The sequence below is a fragment of the Rhinopithecus bieti genome, unplaced genomic scaffold (assembly GCF_001698545.2).
Source record: "Rhinopithecus bieti isolate Rb0 unplaced genomic scaffold, ASM169854v2 scaffold_56697, whole genome shotgun sequence".
Lineage (NCBI taxonomy): Eukaryota > Metazoa > Chordata > Mammalia > Primates > Cercopithecidae > Rhinopithecus > Rhinopithecus bieti.
Window position 1 is genome coordinate 100557 of NW_016821681.1, and position 19071 is coordinate 119627.

General features: G+C 45.0%; 1 protein-coding gene across 1 annotated transcript in view; it reads left to right on the forward strand.

Moving 5' to 3' along the window:
• The window catches only part of SKA1 (spindle and kinetochore associated complex subunit 1), a 23470-nt gene extending 19067 nt beyond the window's left edge, over nt 1-4403 (forward strand). The window contains exons 6-7 of the mRNA XM_017860530.1: nt 3176-3345; nt 4116-4403. Coding sequence (XP_017716019.1) covers nt 3176-3345; nt 4116-4264 — 319 coding nt within the window. The 3' untranslated portion in view covers nt 4265-4403. The remainder of the gene's footprint in view (nt 1-3175; nt 3346-4115) is intronic.
• The last annotated feature ends 14668 nt before the right edge of the window (nt 4404-19071 follow it).

Below are 19071 nucleotides of genomic sequence, written 5' to 3' on the forward strand. Positions count from 1 at the left end.
GTATTGGGGTGGGAGTTACCCGATTTTCCAGGTGTTGTGTGTCTCAGTTCCCCTGGCTAGGAAAACGGATTCCCTTCCCCCTTGCACTTCCAGGTGAGGCGATGCCTCGCCCTGCTTCAGCTCTCGCTGGTCAGGCTGCAGCAGCTGACCAGCACCAATTGTCCGGCACTCCCTAGTGAGATGACCCCAGTACCTCAGTTGAAAATGCAGAAATCACCGGTCTTCTGTGTCGCTTGCGCTGGGAGTTGGAGACTGGAGCTGTTCCTATTTGGCCATCTTGCTCCCCCCCCTACAATCTTATGATTAAATCTTAGGCTTTTTAGGGGTTCTGCATCTCTGGCCTGTGACCTTCTAAAGTGTTTCTTAGCTAGATGGGGCTGAAATTGTCTAATTACCCTTCCCCTAGGTCAGATAAGGTTCTTAGTCAAGTAGTTTTCCTTGAGGGCAGGTCTTTGTTTTGAATAACAGAACTGCTCTACTTTTACCTGCCCTATTTCAAAATAATTACTTTTTCCCTCCTCTTGCTGATGCTCAGGAGAATTTTTCTCTGATCCTCATTTTGAAAACCTGGGGGGAAGGCAGGGGTGGTTCCTGGAAGTAAAACTCGTGAAAGTATGGGGGTTTCCTAAACTGGATCACCAGTTTTTAACTCTCAAGCTAGTTCAAACTGAGCCTTAGCAGTTTGTCAGTTACTATTTGAATGTTCCTGCAGTTTCTCACTCCAGTGGCTTCTGTTCCTAGGAAACTATGATTCTCTGTATTTGTTTGTCTCTCCTGTTTTGGAGGCAGTGTTTGGCCCTGTGACCTCGATTCTCTGAGAAGAGTTACCAGCTTTGTTTGCTCTTACTGTGAGGATGGCAGTGACAGTTTCCAAGCTCTTGACACGTCAGAGTGCTGCATACCAGTTTTTACTCCTGTTGGTAGTGTGGGAGACTGCCCAACCTAATCTCACACCTGCTAGTGTTACTTACTACTTAAAAATTGCTACCAGTTAGCCACTTGAAAAATACCTGGCTCTTTTACAAGTCCAAGACTAGTGAGGACGTTGACCTTGCTCTTTAGTCTTTTTTTTTTTTTTTTTTTTTGGCAAGGAGGGGTCATTTTGTCATTTCCTTTGACTTTGTTTTGTTTTGTTTACTACTTCTTTTGTTTCTGAGACAGTCTCACTCTGTCCCCCAGGCTGGAGTGCAGTGGCATGATCTTGGCTCACTGCAACCTCTGCCTCCTGGGCTCAAGCAATTCTCATGGTTCAGTCTCCCAAGTAGCTGGGACCACAGGTATGTGCCACAACACCCAGCTAATTTTTCTATTTTTAGTAGAGATGGGGTTTCACCATGTTGGTCAGGCTGGTCTCAAACTCCTGATCTCAAGTGATCCACCTGCCTTGGCCTCCCAAAGTGCTGAGAGATTACAGGTGTGAGCCACCACACTGGTGGTCATCTCCTTTACTGACAGCTTTATTTTCATGAAAACTGTTTGATGCTCTGATGCTATCCAGCTTTAGTTTTTGTTGTTGTTGCTCATTGGCTGAGCTAATGTGACAAGCAGATGACTGTGAGGGACAGTGGAGTAAAGGATTTTTGGAAAATGCTTCCATGAAGAGCTATTGGAAGGAAATTAGAATGGTCATGGTGGAGTATTCATTTTTCAACCTGGGGTTATTTAATCAATGAGAAATGAAGATAGAAGATTAGGGTAAAAAAATCATGTTTTCCAAGCATAGAGTTTTTATTTACTTTAAAACAAATGGTGCTAAGAGTAGAGTTAAAGTGGAAAACATTGGCAGAGATTAGGGATGACTATTGAGCAAATCAAGGTGGTAGTTGAGAGGATTTGAAGGAATTTATAAGTGCATTGTGGAGAGCTGAGGTATTAGAGTTTGTAGAAACTGTGGTCAGAAAAAACAGGACAGCAAAAATGAATTTAGAAAAGAGAGGAATAATGAAAATGAGTGCTTTTTGGAAATATGAACATTTTCTTTTTTCTTTTTTTTTTTTTGTTTGAGACGGAGTCTCGTTCTGTCACTCAGGCTGGAGTGCAGTGGCATGATCTCGGCTCACTGCAAGCTCCGCCTCCCGGGTTCATGCCATTCTCCTGCCTCAGCCTCCGGAGTAGCTGGGACTACAGGTGCCCGCCACCACACCCGGCTAGTTTTTGTATTTTTAGTAGAGACGGGTTTCACCGTGTTAGCCAGGATGGTCTCGATCCACTGACCCCGTGATCTGCCCGCCTTAGCCTCTGAAAGTGCTGGGATTACAGGCGTGAGCCACCATGCCCGGCCTAACATTTTCTTTTAAATAAACTTCTATATGATTTTATCAAGGAAGTTTTGACTAGAAAGCTGCTACTTTGAATAGAAGTGAAGGACAGAGCTTAACTTACTGAACTTATCATTTGTTGAAGAGACAAATTGAAGCAGATCATCAAGTTTTGTTTTTGGTGTGTTCAAAACATTCAAAATTGAGAGTCTCCTATTTTTATATTCTAAGACTCCATGGTGACTGGGAGGATGGACAGGTGGGAGGTTAAAGAGTAGAATTCACAGTGAAATAGACAGTGCTCTAAGGGAATTTGAGCTAGGGCATAAAAAACATCATGGCTACTCTTTGGTTCTTCTCTGCCCGGGCAGCTTCCAGTCACTCACTCCTGTACATTGCCTACCCTATTAATTCCTCTTTGTCTTAATTTTCATTGTCATCCTTGTTGTGGTCTTCTTTGTTGCCCTTCATCTTCCCTTCCTCCTCCTTTTTTTCTCTTTCTTTCTCTGAACAAGTAATGGTTTTTACATAGCACCAGAGTGCTATGAATTGTATAATTTATTAATATTTAAATTTTTCCTTTGTCACATTTAAAAATTAATGTTTAAATAAACTTATATGTTGCAGTTAATCAGTCCATTTGAATCAGAATTTGAAAGCTTATTTAAAATTATAATACCAGTTCTCCATAGGTAAACAGTAGAGGTTAATAGTTAGAGAAGGTAAGCCCCGGTATGTTGTCACCTCTATTTAATTATTCAGCTGTCTGGTTTATTTGGAAGTTGATACAAAATTGTTCTTATAAAGGGTACTGTAGTTTTACTATCATACAAAGTCACCATACTTATGTTTTTCAAGGAAAGTAATTTTGCATGATGATTCTTTAAAACAATAATTAACCATATACCTTTTTACAGGTACATGAAATCCCGCTTAACCTATGGTCAAATTAATGATGTTATTAAAGAAATCAACAAGGCAGTAATTAGTAAATATAAAATCCTACATCAGCCAAAAAAGTCTATGAATTCTGTGGCCAGAAATCTCTATCACAGATTTATTGATGAAGAAACGAAGGATACCAAAGGTAAAATGGCAGCATATATATGTGTACATGTGAACTGTTCTGAGTATAACTAGATCATGGGAAATGAATTCCCAACCAGGAGCAGTTATCCTACCAGGGGACATTTTACCATGTCTGGAGACATTTTTGGTTGTTGGAGCTGGGTGTTCCTGGCATCTAGTAGGTAGAGGCCAGGGATGCTGCTGTAACAGCCGGCAGTGCACAGGATAGCACCCACAAAATGAATTATCGGGCTCACAGTGTCTGTAGTGCTGAGCCTGAGAAACACTGCTAGATAGAGTCTATTGTGGAACTATGCCCAATGTTTTCAGAAATTGAATAGTAATGATAACAGCTAGTCCTGTTGATATAGCTACTTTCTGTAAGGCAGAGAGTGTGCCAAGAGCTTCAATCCTTACAACACCCGTGTCCCTTACTATTATTACTCCCAATTTGCAGACTAGGCAAAGAGAGCTTAACTTACTTGTCCAAGGCCATCCAGTTAAGTGATAGCACTGTTAACGGGTTTTATTCTGGTAACCAGTACATCATATTGCTTCTTGAAAAGTGAATTGTTCAAGCGATACCAACAGATAGCTAGTGACCTAATAAATATGCATGCAACTTCTATTGATAGAATAATTATTATTTTAGCAAGAATACTAGTTACTGGTTTTATTGGATACTAACAGTAAAAACGATTAATACCATTCATATTCACAATTTAATGTATTAAAGACTCTTTTGCAAGTTGGCCTTATAAAAGTTATCACTAATATCTTTATTTTTAGGTCGTTATTTTATAGTGGAAGCTGACATAAAGGAGTTCACGACTTTGAAAGTTGACAAGAAGTTTCACGTGTTACTGAATATTTTACGACACTGCCGGAGGCTATCAGAGGTCCGAGGGGGAGGACTTACTCGTTACGTTATAACCTGAGTCCCTTGTGAACTTTTGAATGGACCAATAGGGTATAGAGGCTATTTCTATAATTTTCTTATATATAATTTTTTTAACTTTTAGTCTTTTTTGTTTCCTTTTTTTTCCTTTGAGACGGGATCTTGCTTTGTCACGCAGGCTAGAGTGCAGTGGCGCAAACATGGCTTACTGCAGCCTCAACCTCCCAGGCTCAAGTGATCCTCCCACCTCAGCCCCCTGAATAGCTGGGACTACAAGTGTGCACCACTATGCCTGTCTAATGTATTTTGTGTAGAGATTGGGTTTCACCATGTTGCCTGGGCTGGTCTTGAACTCCTGAGCTCAAACAATCCACCCTCCTCCGCTCAAACAATCCACCCTCCTCCGCCTCCCAAAGTGCTGGGGTTACAGGCGTGAGCCACCACACCTGACCTATTCTTGTTTCTTACAAAAATAAAACTTTTTTGGATAATGCTTATATATTTTCAAGATTTACCTCCTTTCACCAAATATTTAACTACCTGCTGAATAAGCCTCTGTACTAGGCACATAATAAAACTAAAAAATGCTCATGTCCAGTTTCTGTGTTGAGTGGACAATGCTGCAGACCCCAAAAAGGTTGAGTACAGATTGGCGTGCGCCTACTGTAGTCCCAGCTACTCAGGAGAATTGCTTGAACCTGGGAGGTGGAGGTTGCAGTGAGCCGAAATCGCGCCACTGCACTCCAGCCTGGGCAACAGAGCGAGACTCCGTCTCAAAAGAAAAAAGAAAGATTGAGTACAGATGTGATATTGGAAGAAAAAGATCAAGATGATGAGGTTAGGATACCCAGGCCCTTTGTACTTAAAGATCACTAGTGTCTAAATTCCATCGATGGTGTTTCAGTCTATAGGTAAACTTCCTGGAAGCTGGATTTGGAGACAGTTTATCATCTGATTATTGTGCTTTCCTATAGGTTGTTAGGGAGCAGCTTACCTGAAATGCATTTAGTGTACACCCGTCTGTAAACTTCAACCTGTAATGAAAGTGTAATAAAGTTGATGTGATAATGTGATATAATAAGAAATACATATTTGATCTTCCTATCCAGTTCCTTTTTCAGAGCTCCTAAAACCCTTGTAATTTCCAAAGTGATGGAGTGCATCTTTTGTTCTAATATTTGGTCTTTGACCCCAGTTCCTGACACAAAGCGCCTAAATTCCTTTGAATTTCCTAGTGATAGAATTTTTTGTTCTAATGAGGTAACTCTTGATGGGCACGTGGATGTCAGGATGGGGGCTGCTCACAAAGACCACATCATGATTGGAAGTTTCAAACTTTCAGTCTCCCACCTCCAGAGAGGGGAGAGGGGCTGGAGATTGAGTGAATAATCCATCAGGCCGATGTCAACAAGACATAAAAATCTCTAAACTATGGAGTTCAGGGAGCTTCAGGGTTGGCAAACATTTTGATGTGCCAGGAAGGTGACGGACTCCAGCTTTATGAAATCAGCAAGTCCTGTGCTCATGACCCTTCTGGACCTTGCCCCAGGTACCCCTCCATCGGGTTGTGGTTCATCTGTATCCTTTGTAGTAACCTTAAACTGGTAAACACAAGTAAAGCATTTTCCTGAGTTCTGCATTGCCGTATCAAATTATCAACCCTGAGGACGGGGTTGTGGGAGCCCCCATGTGTAGCCATGTTGGACAGAAGTATGGGCAACCTGGGGACCTGCTAGTTGTGACTGGTGTTTGAAGTTGGGGACAGTTTTATGGGACTGAGCCCTTAATCTGTGGAGTCTGCGTTAACTCCAGGTATTTGGTGTCAGAATTGAATTAAATGTGGCGTACCCTGTTGGTGTCTAGAGAGCTGGAAAATTGGTTGGGATGGGGAAAAACCGCCCACACATTTGGTGTCAGAAATAATATGTGAATGTAGTATAGAAGAAAACAGGCTTTTCCCTTTTAGATGAAAAAGATGATAAAATAATGTGTGGGTAGGTTGATAGTAGTCAAGAAAAATGGGTAATGGGATTGTAAGAACTTAGTCATGCTTCTTTCATGCACTTGGGGAGACTGGTCTATCTATGTCTGTGCCATCTGCTTGGCAGGACTTGTCCCTGTAGCAGAGAAAAAATGTGTCTCACCAAGCCTGTGGTCTGGTTAACGCCATCACTGTGATGAACACACAGACACTGCATATTTACTGTTATCCTTTTGTTTTCCTTAATTTAAATATAGGCATGTTTAATTTTTCATGCCTCAACTTAAAATAATGGCATTATTCTTTAAGTCTTGATTTTTTATATGGTTTGGCTGTGTCCCTACCCAAATCTCACCTTGAATTGTAATAAACCCTATGTGTCAAGGGCAGGGCCAGGTGGAGAGAATTGAATGATGGGGGTGATTTTCCCCATGCTGTTCTCATAGTGTAGTTAATGAGTCTCACACAATCTGATGGTTCTATAAATGGGAGTTCCCCTGCACAAGCTCTCTTGCTTGCTGCCATGGAAGACATGACTTAGCTCCTCATTGGCCTTCTGCCATGATGGTGAGGTCTCCCCAGCCATGAGGAACTGAGTCCATTAAACTTCTTTCCTTTATAAATTACGTATTATTAGGTATGTCCTTATTAGCAGTGTGAGAACAGACTAATACAATTTTTCTCTGAGTCATTTTTCCCCATGAAAAAACGTTTTCTCTATTTAAGATGTTTCTTCCTGAAACTAATGTCAAACGACTGTCTAAGTTTGTTTTATTTTGAAAGAATGGCTGCTGAGGTGCCTCTGGGGAGCTTGAGCTAAGGTAAAGCTTACAAACCTTTAGCTTTGGCATTTCCCAAACTGCATGTCTTGAGTGCTAGTCTCAATATAGTAGATGGGGTTTTTCTTCTGTTGTTTTTCTTTTTCTCTTCTTTTCTCTTTTCCTTCTCTTCCTTCTCCTTTGCTTCCTTCTCCTCCTCCTCCTCCTCCTTTTCTTCCTTCTCTTCTTCTTCTCCTTCTCTTCCTCCTCCTTCTTCCTGTTCTCCTCCTCCTCCTCCTTCGTCTTCTTTGTCTTCATCTTCTTCTTCGTCTTCTTTTTTGTCTTTGTCATCTTCTTCATCTTCTTCTTGTCTTCCTACTCTTCTTCATCTTCGTCATCTTCTTGCCAGAATCTCACTCTGATGTCCAGGCTGGAGTACAGTGGTGTGATATTGGTTCACTGCCTCCACCTCCCAGGTTGAAGCCATCCTCCCACCTCAGCCTCCCAAACAGGTGCATGCCACTGTGCCTGGCTATTTTTTTGTATGTTTTGTAGAGCTGGAGTCTTGCTATGTTGCCCAGGCTAGTCTTGAACTCCTGGGCTAAAGCACCCTCCTTGGTCTCCCAAAGTGTTGGGATAGTAGGCGTGAACCACCACACCCAGCCCATAGATGGTTTTTACAAGGATTCTGTGGTTATAAGAGTGTGGGATATGCTTAGTTAAGTAAAGATAAGCAGATTTTATTATTGCATGACTTCTGAAGTCCTTCATTGTACCATTTTCTAAATCTCCAACAGAGACAGGCTGTGGAGTGGAGCACACATTCTACTTGTGGAGAGTTACTTCCATTACCTATTTCACTGTTTTTGAAGAATACATATTAATATCTCTGGGCATACTAATGCTCCATAAAATACATTTTGGGGACATAAAGGAGTCTGTTTTGCTTTATGACATAAAGCAATCTGTTCTGAAATCCCACTCATTTTTATTAATGAAATTTCATTACACAATCTTATTTGTAAATATATGTATGTAAAAGACATTTATTGAGGCAACGTAATGGACTTTGGGGTGAGAAGGCTAACCAGAGTTCAAATCCTGGATATGCTACTGACATGCAGCACAAGCTTCAGTTAATCTCTTAGAACCACAGTCGTCTTATCTTCTGTAACAAGATAATCACGGCAGTAACTGGTTGCCCTTGCTGACTCCACTTGGGGGTAGGAGGTGAAAGAAGTACTGGTGAAGCTTGAGAGTGCAATTAAAGGGAGATGGATATCCTAAAAACCAGCCCAATTGGGGCAGGAAAATAGAGTCTGGAGGCAAGGAACATAAGGCTGATTCACACTTCAGCTATCACAGGAAATATCCTCTCCATAGGGTGTAGGCCAAGTAAATGACTTGATCACTTCATCCTCTTCATTTATATAGGGCATACCCCAAGTCGAGGGTATGTAAACTCCCTAAATTCTGTTACGGGGCCTTTGAGTCCCTATGCTTAGGCCCACTCCCACACCGTGGAGTATACTTTCATTTTCAATGAAACCATTCCTTCCTTCCTTGCTTTTTGCATTTTGTCCAATTCTTTGTTCAAGATGCCAAGAACCTGAAAACGCTCCACCATTAACACGATGTCTGTTCAGCCACCAAGCTTGATAAAGTGCCCAGTGACAGTGACACTACAGTGTGATATAGAGAAGAGGAGAGAGGGGAGCTAGTACAAGGACAGCCTGCATCCCATCTTTGGCAGGGCAAGATCCTGGCAGATGTCTGAACAGCACATGGACTCCTCCACTTAAAGCATCTTGCTGTGGATCCTGTGGACTGTGGTTTAAACATACCATCCTCCTCCAGGAAGACTACCTGTTGGGCAAGGGTCCCCTGGGTGTAAGCTGCTATGGAAGGGATAAGATGGGGTTTCTTGCCTTAGGGGTTGTGCATGGAAGGCCGCTGCTTAGAGGGAAGGAGAGGGCTCAAACCTGCTGTTGAGGTAGAGATTTCTTGAAAGAAAAGATGGTAGCAATCACTTCATGAATAGTCACTATGTTCCCAGAAGGTCTGAGTCCTGAAGACCTTCCTCTGGAGCCTCAGTAAATTTACTTAATCTAAGTGGGTCCAGGTGCTGGGGTAATTACCCTTGTCTCCTGCTAAATCACGGAGGTTTGGGGGGTTCCTTCATACCCCCAATAAACTTGTTGGTGGAGGCGTAGGGCGTTTCTTCAGACCCACGGTAAAACTTGTTTAATTCTAAATGGGTCCTGTTAAGAATTGCTTCGTTATTTTGTCATGCTTTAAGGCCCAGGAAAGGCCAAGGCAAAACTCTTGGTGGGATTTTGTTACATCCCAGCCTTTGTATAAGGGCGCTAGCTCTTAATATTCAACTTAACCACTCAATACTGAAACAGTTGTTATGGAGGCCTGCGTTAGTGAGACCTGGCCTGCCACAACTTAGGGAGCCAAGATTTTTTGTCTTTCAACATTTCGATTATGATATATTTGGATGTTGATGGTCTTGTGTTTGTCCTACTTGGAGTTCTTTGAGCTTCTTGATATGTGAATTAATGAGTTTTAATTAAATTTCGGAAGTTTTCAGCTATTTCTTTTAATTTGTGTGTGTGTGTGTGCACGTGCTCCTTTTGAGAGGCGGTGGCAGCTGGGCTTCCTGGGTCGGGTAGGGGCTCAGAAAGCTGTGAAACTCATTTCCTACATCACGACTTACTTTGGTCCCGGATGAATAATATTGAAGATACATGCTTAAAATATTCCTAACATTAGAATTTGTACATGTGTTTTCTTCCCCAAGAAAGCTATAAAACAGCGAAAAGTTTGCTATAAGCTTCCCTGTGTCCTCTCTCCCTCTCTCCTTTCCCCCTCCCCTGAAACTAAAAGGAATGTTAAAAGCCCGCTTTTCTGTGACCAGCAGACCTTATCTATGCTCCCAATTCTAATTCCTTGTAAACACAATTTGTAAAACCCTGTGAGATCCTGTCTCCTTTGCCATGCTACTGCAAGGTCATAAAGTAGATAAAACTTAAGTTACAATTCCGGTTTTCCTCAAGATCTGAGACATGTTGTCTTTGTTTCTCACTCTGGTAACATCTTCCCGCCACGCGTATTTCACACCTTAAAGAGTTTAAAAGGGGATCGAATAATCTTACACTGGCTACCCGTTCGGGACCCCTTCCACACTGTGGAAGCTTTGTACTGTCACTGCTCAATAAAGCCTACCGCTTTTTTTTCTCTTGGTCTGATTCGTGTCCCTCTCTTGCCGCAGGCTGCTGCCACACCAATTCTTTGGCATGGCTAAGGCAAGAACCCTTTGCCGTTGCACTTTCTCTCCACTCCTGTACTTGCATTACAAATATGTTGGTGCCCTTAATGGTGCCCCACTTTTCTCTGAAGCTCTGCTCATTTGTCTTTATTTTCCCTCCTATTATTTCTATTCTTTCTCCGTATTCTTCAAATATATGATCTCTATTGATCTATCTTCAGGTTTGCCGATTCTTTCTTTGGTTCCTGTTTTTGTGCTTTTAAACGCCAGAATTTTCATTTGGTTCTTTCTTACAATTTCTGTCTTTGTATTGATACTCTGTATTTGATGAGACATTGTCACTAGGCTTCCTTTAAACATGGTTCCCTTTAGATCTTTGAACACATATATAACAGCTGCAGTGACTTGGCTGAGCTTGTTTAGTGATTTGACTATCTTCTTTCCTGATCTTCCCATTAAGCTTCTGGCAGGTCTGCCTCAGTAGGTATCACACCCAGCTGTTAGCCTCCACTAATTGCTAGGTGATTGGTCTATTGTTCTTGACAGTGCCTTGGAGGCAGAAATTGCTCTACAGTCTGATTCAGTTGAAGTCAAGCCCCTTGGCAGGGGCAGGGTATTGCCAGTCTTTGAGACCTGCTTCCACCCCCTGTGGACCGAACCTCTGTAATATAGTAGGAGCTGGGGGAAAAGGAGGAACAGTTTTTCACCAACTGCCCCATCCAGATCCTGTCTATGGAGCAGGAGCCATGGATGTGGGGTAGGGGGTAGCATCAGGAACTGGTATCATCAGCCACCTATTTCTCTGCTGTGCTTTGCAAGGAACTAGTTTTCCAGTCTCCCTTACCAAATGACTTCTGGCTGGGTTTAGCCAATAGGAAGTGCTAGTGGAAGACTGGCATGTTGGAGACGAGGAGAAGCCAGAAATTTCATCCTCTCTCACTTTGCTTTGGGTTGGTATCCTTGGCAGGCTGTGTCTCCTCTGTGGCACTGACTACTCCAACCAGCCCTCTTTTTGTGGTTCCATTTGCCATTGGGCAATGGGAAATCATGCAGTGTAATTCTCCACTCTAGGTTGAAACTATAGTTGTAGCTTTATCTGGATGGCCTGGCAAATAGCCTCTAGTAATACCACTTTCTCCCATAATCCTTCTGTCTTAGTGTTCCCAGACCACACTGAGGGCCAGGCTGCTGTTTCTCATGGCCCGATAACGAGATGCAGGTGGACTGGGGAGGAAGAGAGTTTTTGTTTCTGCAACCAGTTACAGGGAGAAGGCCTGGAAATTATCACCAAACTCAAAATTACGAAGTTTTCTAGAGCTTATGTACCTTCTAAGGTATATGTCTATATGTAAGTGTGCATTCATCTAAAGACTTAAGTGATTAACTTATTTTAATCTATACCTAAGGTCTGAGTCTTGAAGACCTTCCTCTGGAGCCTCAGTAAATTTACTTAATCTAAATGGGTCCAGGTGCTGGGATGATTACCCTTATCTTGTCTCCTGCTAAATCACGGAGGTTTGGGGAGTTTCTTCAGACCCCCAGTAAACTTGTTTGTGGAGGCCTGGAGAGTTTCTTTAGACTCACAATAAAACCTTTGTAGTCATGCTTTAAGGTACAGGAAAGGCCTGGGCAAAACTCTTGGTGGGCTTTTGTTACATTCTAGCCTTTGTGTAAGGGTACTGGCTCTTTCAGCTTTTAATATTTAATGTAGCCACTCAGTCGGTGCTAAAACAGTTGTTATGGAGGCCTGTGTCAGTGAGACCCGGCCTGCCACATTAGTATAGTAGTGTCTTGCTGTAGCAAACCTCTTAGGCACTTCACTATGTGATAACTTACCTTGTTTTAATATGAATAGACTCTCCCTTAGCTTAGAAAGCCAGACAGGACTCCATTTGGCTCCTTCATTTGCAGGACATCAAAGGGCTCCTTAACCCACCCCCTTCCTCAAGGACTTAACTTGTGCAAGCTGACTCCCAGCACATCAAAGAGTACAATTAACTGATCAGGTATGGTGGCAAGCTATGTCCCCAGTTCCCAGAAATTCGCCAGGGTGATAGTACCCTCCTAAGCCCCTGCGTTTGTGGCAGGCACATAGCACCCAAAGCCTTCGCACCTGTCACCTTGTGATGGATTTAAAGCCCCTACACCTGGAACTGTTTGTTTTCCTGTAACCTTTTGTCTTTTTAACTTTTTTTTGTGTGTGCCTGTTTTGCTTCTGTAAGATTGCTACAGCTAGGCTCCCCCTCCCCTCTCTAAACCAAAGTATAAAAGAAAATCTAGCCCCTTCTTTGGGGCCGAGAGAATTTTGAGGGCTAGCCATCTCTCGGCCACCGGCTAATAAAAGACCCCTGAATTAATCTCCAAGTGTGGCGTTTCTCTGTAACTCGCTTGGTTACAACATTTGGAGGCCCCAGCGAGAGTTTCACCACCGTGTGAGAGCCGGACTCGTTCCAGGCTCCCCCGGACAGATGGCGGACTGACAAGGGAGGTGCCACCTGAAGATGTTCCAGGGCCCCATAAGACCCCGTCTTCCGGAGGGGAATGGATCGACCACCGGTGTGTGCCCACAAAAATTCAACTCCTCAGTTTCTGGTCCCAGGAAGGTAAGTCAGATCTGACTGTTTCTCTGGGAGGGAAGCGGCTCTGACGAGGGCCCTTCCTTTTGACTCTGCCCGCATTCCAGGATGCTAGAGGACAGAGTTCTGGTTTTCTGTTAGGCACCTCTGTGTCTCTCTGGGAGGGCAGCGGCCCTGACGAGGGCCCTTCCTTTTGACTCTGCCCGCGTTCCAGGACGCTGGAGGACAGAGTCCTGGTTTCTGGCAGGCCGGCCTCTCTGTTAAGACTAGTCTCTCTCTCTTTCTCTCCCTCCCTCTTTATCTCTTCTCCTCTCGTTCAGGTCTCCCGGCGACCTGTTTTAGAACAGGAATAAGAAAACTGTTATAAACTCTGTGTGAATGAGTGCGTGAATGTGGAGTTCAAGGGCTTGGCACTTGAATTTCCAGTTTGTAGCTCCACCCCAAAAGCTACGGAGTTTGAGAGGGCCCTCACCTGCGGTTCCGTGGTGACCTCATAAGGCTCAGGGCAGCATGGGGCATAGCTCCATCTGAGCTGGAGGTTTATACCGGCCTGCTAATGCTAAGAGGAGCCTAAGTCCCCTCAGAGGGAGCGGCCAGGCGGGCATCTGACTGATCCCATCACATAGACCCCCCCCCTTGTCTGCCTATAAAGATTGTCATAATTGTTTATATACCCCAGTATGTATTATCCTGTTTAGTGTCTATTGTCCTGTCTGGTGTCTAAGTCAGGTCATTGATGTTGCCCAAGACAACTGGGCAAGGACTTCTTCTAAGTCCTGAGTGCAGATTTTCTTTTTCTTTTTTTTTTTTTTATTATACTTTAAGTTCTAGGGTACATGTGCATAACGTGCAGGTTTGTTACATATGTATACTTATGCCATGTTGGTGTGCTGCACCCATCAACTCCTCAGCACCCATCAATTCATCATTTATATCATGTATAACTCCCCAATGCAATCCCTCCCTCCTCTCCCCTCCCCATGATAGGCCCCAGTGTGTGATGTTCCCCTTCCCGAGTCCAAGTGATCTCATTGTTCAGTTCCCACCTATGAGTGAGAACATGCGGTGTTTGGTTTTCTCTTCTTGTGATAGTTTGCTAAGAATGATGGTTTCCAGCTGCATCCATGTCCCTACAAAGGATGGAAACTCATCCTTTTTTATGGCTGCATAGTATTCCATGGTGTATATGTGCCACATTTTCTTAATCCAGTCTGTCACAGATGGACATTTGGGTTTCTCAGGCGTGTCTCTTCCTGTTGCCGGGCCCTGAGGCCAGGTGTGCCTCTGCCAGTTTACAAAACAACCTCCTTCCCCAGCGGCAGGGGCTCCCCGATCCGACCCGCAGTCAAGGAGTGGGAGAGGTTGGCGCCGGACCCCCTCCCCCAGGGACCCCCTTGGGCACCCAGCTACTGCGCCTTCAGGCGTCAAAGCCACCGACTTCCCCAAGCACCAGCACGTCCACACTCAGCTTGGAACTCAGGAGCCCAGTCTGCTGCAGTGATCATGGCCCCGGGCCAGGCTTCTGAGCCGGGCTTGCAGCGCCTGACGGGGCCTGGAGGCGGGGTAGGGGACCTCGGAGTTGACCTGGCAACCCACTGCTGCCCAGCACGACTCCTCCCAGCCTGAAAAGATCCAAGTGGCCCCTTTCCTCCTCATCCCCATACCTTACCCCGCACATCCTGTTTTCCTGTGTTACAGCAAGTCCAGCGCCTCCAAGACTTTGCTATGCTCTCCCTCCTAAAACCCTTAAAAGGCCAAGTTTGAACTTTTTGCCTTCGAGTTGTAGAGACACAAAAATATTTAGGCTATAAGTCAGGAGAGGGGGATCACATAGGTCCCACTAGCCTCGGACCTGCCTCTTGTCCTCTCCCAAAATCTCAGAGCTTAAGGAAGCAGACCTTATGTGGCAAGAAGCGCTGGCTATAGTTGTTTTCCTACTTCTTTTGGTTGTGATACTTCTGTTCTTCCAATACCCCAGCCCCCCAGGTCGTGAATTTCTCTGTCCATGCTGGGTTTAATATCTCTGCTCAAACCTTGTTAAACTGTCTCCAGAATGGGAAACTCTTCTTCCCGGCCTCATAAAGATTGGAGCCCTGTCCAATGTATGTTACAAAATTTCTCTCTAGGCTTCTCAGGATTATGGGGTCCGCCTTAAAAAAGGCAAACTCCAACACTCCGTGAAGTAGAATGGCCAAAGTTTGGAGCCGGGTGGCCCCCAGAGGGTCACTGAACCTCGCAGTTGTTCAGGCTGTGTGGCTGGCGGGTTGTGGCTGGAACTCCCGGTCACCCTGATCAGTTTCTCTACATTGATCAATGGCTGAGTTTGGTCCAGAGCCTTCCTCCATGGCTCCACCCATGCGCCCTTCATAATCCTACCTTCAAGGTCCTTTTGAGCCAGATCTCACTTTCTCCTGGACCCTCAGCCGGCTCGGCTCAGCTCCTCCTGTATTGCCTCTTTCTGAAGAAGAGGAAAGTCTCCCTCACCCAGTTCCGCTGCCTTATAACCCTCCTGCTCCCTTAGAATCTTCCCTTGTCTCCTCCACTAAGTCTCCTGTGGGCTCTCCGCCTATTGCTTCCAGATTGTGGCCGTGGCAGGAGGAGGTAGCCCCCTCCTCCCACTGAGAGAGGCACAAATCCCTCTGGGGGATGAGTGCTCAGCTCCATTCTTAGTTTATGTCCCCTTCTTCTGACCTGTACAACTGGAAAGCTCATAATCCCCCCTTTTCTGAAAAGCCCCAGGTCTTGACCTCACTGATGTAGTCTATGCTCTGGACCCACCTGGGATGACTGTCAACAACTCCTTTTAACCCTCTGAAGAGTGGGAACGTATTCCAAGAGAAGCCAGAAAGTATTTCCTTACATCAGCCAGTAGACCAGAGAGGGGAGCCAGAAACCTCCAAGAGGAGGTTTTTCCCTCTACCTGGCCTGATTGAGATCCAAACTCCTCGGGTGGGAAGAGAGCTTTGGATAACTTTCACTGGTCTCTCCTTGCGGGTATCAAGGGAGCCGCTCCAAAACCATGAATCTGTCTAAGACAACTGAAGTTGTCCAGGGGCCTGAAGAGCCACCTGGAGCGTTTTTACAAGGCCTCCAGGAGGCCTATCGGACTTACACCCCTTTTGACCCCGCGAGAATAGCCGTGCTATTAATTTGGCATTTGTGGCTCAGGCAGCCCCTGATATCGGAAAAAAATTACAAAACCTGGAAGGATTTGCTGGCATGAACATTAGCCGGCTTTTAGAAGTAGCCCAGAGAGTTTTTGACAATCGAGAGTTAGAGAAACAAAAACAAGCAGCTCAGGCAGCTGAAAAGGCTGCTGCTGAAGCATCCAAAAGACAAGCGGAAATCTTAGTGGTGGCCATGCAGGAAGCCGGAAAGGAAGGGCCCCCATCACAGAACACTAGCCAGGGGACCCCGGGTCCACGCCAGAAAGGCCAGAAAAGACAGCAGGCTCCTCTGCAAAAGAAAAAAAAACCCAATGCGCTTGTTGCAAGCAGATAGGACACTGGAAGAAAGAATGCCCATTAAAGCCAGAGGAGAAACCAGGAAAGAAAAAGGCCCTCACCCTCCCCGCAGCAGAGGAATCTGATGATTTAAGGGGCCGGGGCTCCCTCTCACTTGGCCCCCCAGAGCCCATGGTGACAGCCACAGTGGAGGGCCATGGCGACGCCCTGTCGCCTATCTGTCTAAAAGCCTGGACCCAGTGACCTCCAGGTGGCCAAGTTGTCAGCGGGCTGTTGCCGGCACAGCAAGCCTGGTTCAGGAGGCTGATAAACTGACTCTAGGTCAAAATTTAACCCTTATGGCTCCTCATGCCATACTTTGCTGCAAAGTGCTTCTGGCAAATGGTTGTCAAATGCATCCTGCAGTATCAGAGTTTACTGTTAGATCAGCCTCATTTAACTTTCTCTCCCACAAGGTGTTTAAATCCAGCTACTTTGCTCCCTGATCCAGACTTCACCACACCTGTCCATGACTGCCAGAAACTGTTAGAGACTGTGGAAACTGACCGATCTGATCTCCAAGATATGCCTTTAAAGGAGACGGACATCACAGTGTTTACAGACAGTAGCAGCTTCCTTAAGCAAGGAGTAGGAAAGGCTGGTGCAGCTGTTACTACGGAGACAGATAAACTGTAGACTCAGGCTTGCTGGCTGGTACCTCAGCACAAAAAGCTGAATTGGTCACTCGCACTCAGGCCCTCCAATGGGTAAGGACAAACGTATTAACATTTACGCTGACAGCAGGTATGCTTTTGCTACTGTGCATGTACACGAAGCCATCTACCAAGAGTGGGGGCTACTCACCTCAGCAGGAAAGGCTATCAAAAACAAAGAAGAAATTTTGGCCCTGCTTGAAGCTGTTTGGCTCCCTCAACAGGTGGCTGTAATTCACTGCAAAGGACATCAGAAAGAAGACGGCCATTGCCCGTGGTAATCAAAGAGCAGACTCTGCAGCCTGGGAGGCAGCTGGACTCCCAGTCGCACCTCTGACCCTGCTGCCTGCAGTGTCCTTTCTGCAACCTGACTTGCCAGATCACCCAGAATGTTCCCCAGAGGAGGAAAAACAGGCTTTGGATCTTCAGGCCAGTACAAATCAGGAAGGAGAAGTAAAACTGGCCCCAGCTTCTAAGGAGCCATTTCAAGATCCCCCACCATCAGGACTTAGTTAACCAAGCAGCTCTCCGGTGTATGGCTTGTGCCCAGGTAAACGCCAAGCAAGGTCCTAAACCTAGCTCAGGCCACTGCCTCCAGGGATACTCGCCAGGAGAAAGGTGGGAAATTGACTTTACAGAAATAAAACCACACCAGGCAGGGTACAAATACTAGTAGACACCTTTTCCAGATAGACTGAGGCATTCGCCACCAAAAACGAGACTGCCACCACGGTAGTTAGGTTTTCACCCAATGAAACCATCCCTGGACATGGGCTGCCTGCTGCCATAGGGTCTGATAATGGACTGGCCTTCACTTTGTCCATAGCTCAGTCAGTCAGTAAGGCATTAAACATTCAATGGAAGCTTCACTGTGCCTATCGACCCCAGAGCTCTGGGCGGGTAGAACACATGAATCGCACTCTAAAAATGTACTTTTACAAAATTGATCTTAGAGACCGGTAAAAAATTAGCTAAGACTCCTTTCTTTAACCCTTCTTCAAGTAAGATGCACTCCACTCCTTACCAGGCTGGGTTTTTACCTTTTGAAATCATGTATAGGAGGGCTTTGCTTATGTTGCCTAAGCTAAAGGATATCCATTTAGCAGAAATCTCACAAGCGAATTTATTACAGTACCTACAGTCTCTCCAACAGGTGCGAAATATCATCCAGCCACTTGTCCGGGGAGCTCATCCCAATCCAGTTCCTGACCAGATGGGGCCCTGCCACTCATTCCAGCCAGGTGATGTGGTGTTTGTTAAAAAGTTCCAGAAAGAAGGACTCACTTCTGCTTAGAAAGGACCTCATACTGTCATCCTCACCACACCGACAACTCTGAAAGTGGACAGCATTCCTGCTTAGATTCATCACTCTCACATCAAAAAGGCCAACAGAGCCCAACAAGAAACATAGGTCCCCAAGCCTAGGCCAGGCCCATTAAAACTGCGTCTAAGTCGAGTGAAGCCATTACGTTCATTCTTTTTATTTACCTCCCTTGTTTGTTTCCACCTGTTATGCCCTCTGCGCCTTCCTATTATTTTCTCCTCTCTTCTTTCACGACAGGACTTGTATTTGTAAACACTACTTGGAAGGCAGGAACCTCCAAGAAAGTCTCTTCTGCAGTCGATTTATGTGCTTTGTTGCACGTACCCATGAAGAACCACGCAACCTGCCGGTCATAGGAGCAGGGAACGTCACCTTGCTGCAGGGTTCGGACACACAGGAAGCCAGACTGGATTTAAAAACTCTAAAAGTGAAGAAAAAAAAAAAAAGGACTCCAGAGCGTTGACTTTTACCTCTGTCCTAAAAATCACCCTGACTCTAGTTGTTAAGATTATCAGTTTTTCTGCCCTCACTGGTCATGTGTGACCCTAGCCACTTACCCTAGAGGATCAACCCAGTCCTCAACCCTCTCCATAACTCACACTTCCCGTCCTAGACCATGTACTGTGAAAAATTGTAACCCTCTTACTGTAACTGTCTGTAACCCTGGTTCAGCTCAATGGTATTATGACATGTCATAGAGATTAAGGCTTTATATCTCGAGATTTAAAGTTAAAACTATGTTCATCATCCAGAAAATCTAGATAAACAATAGGAAAAT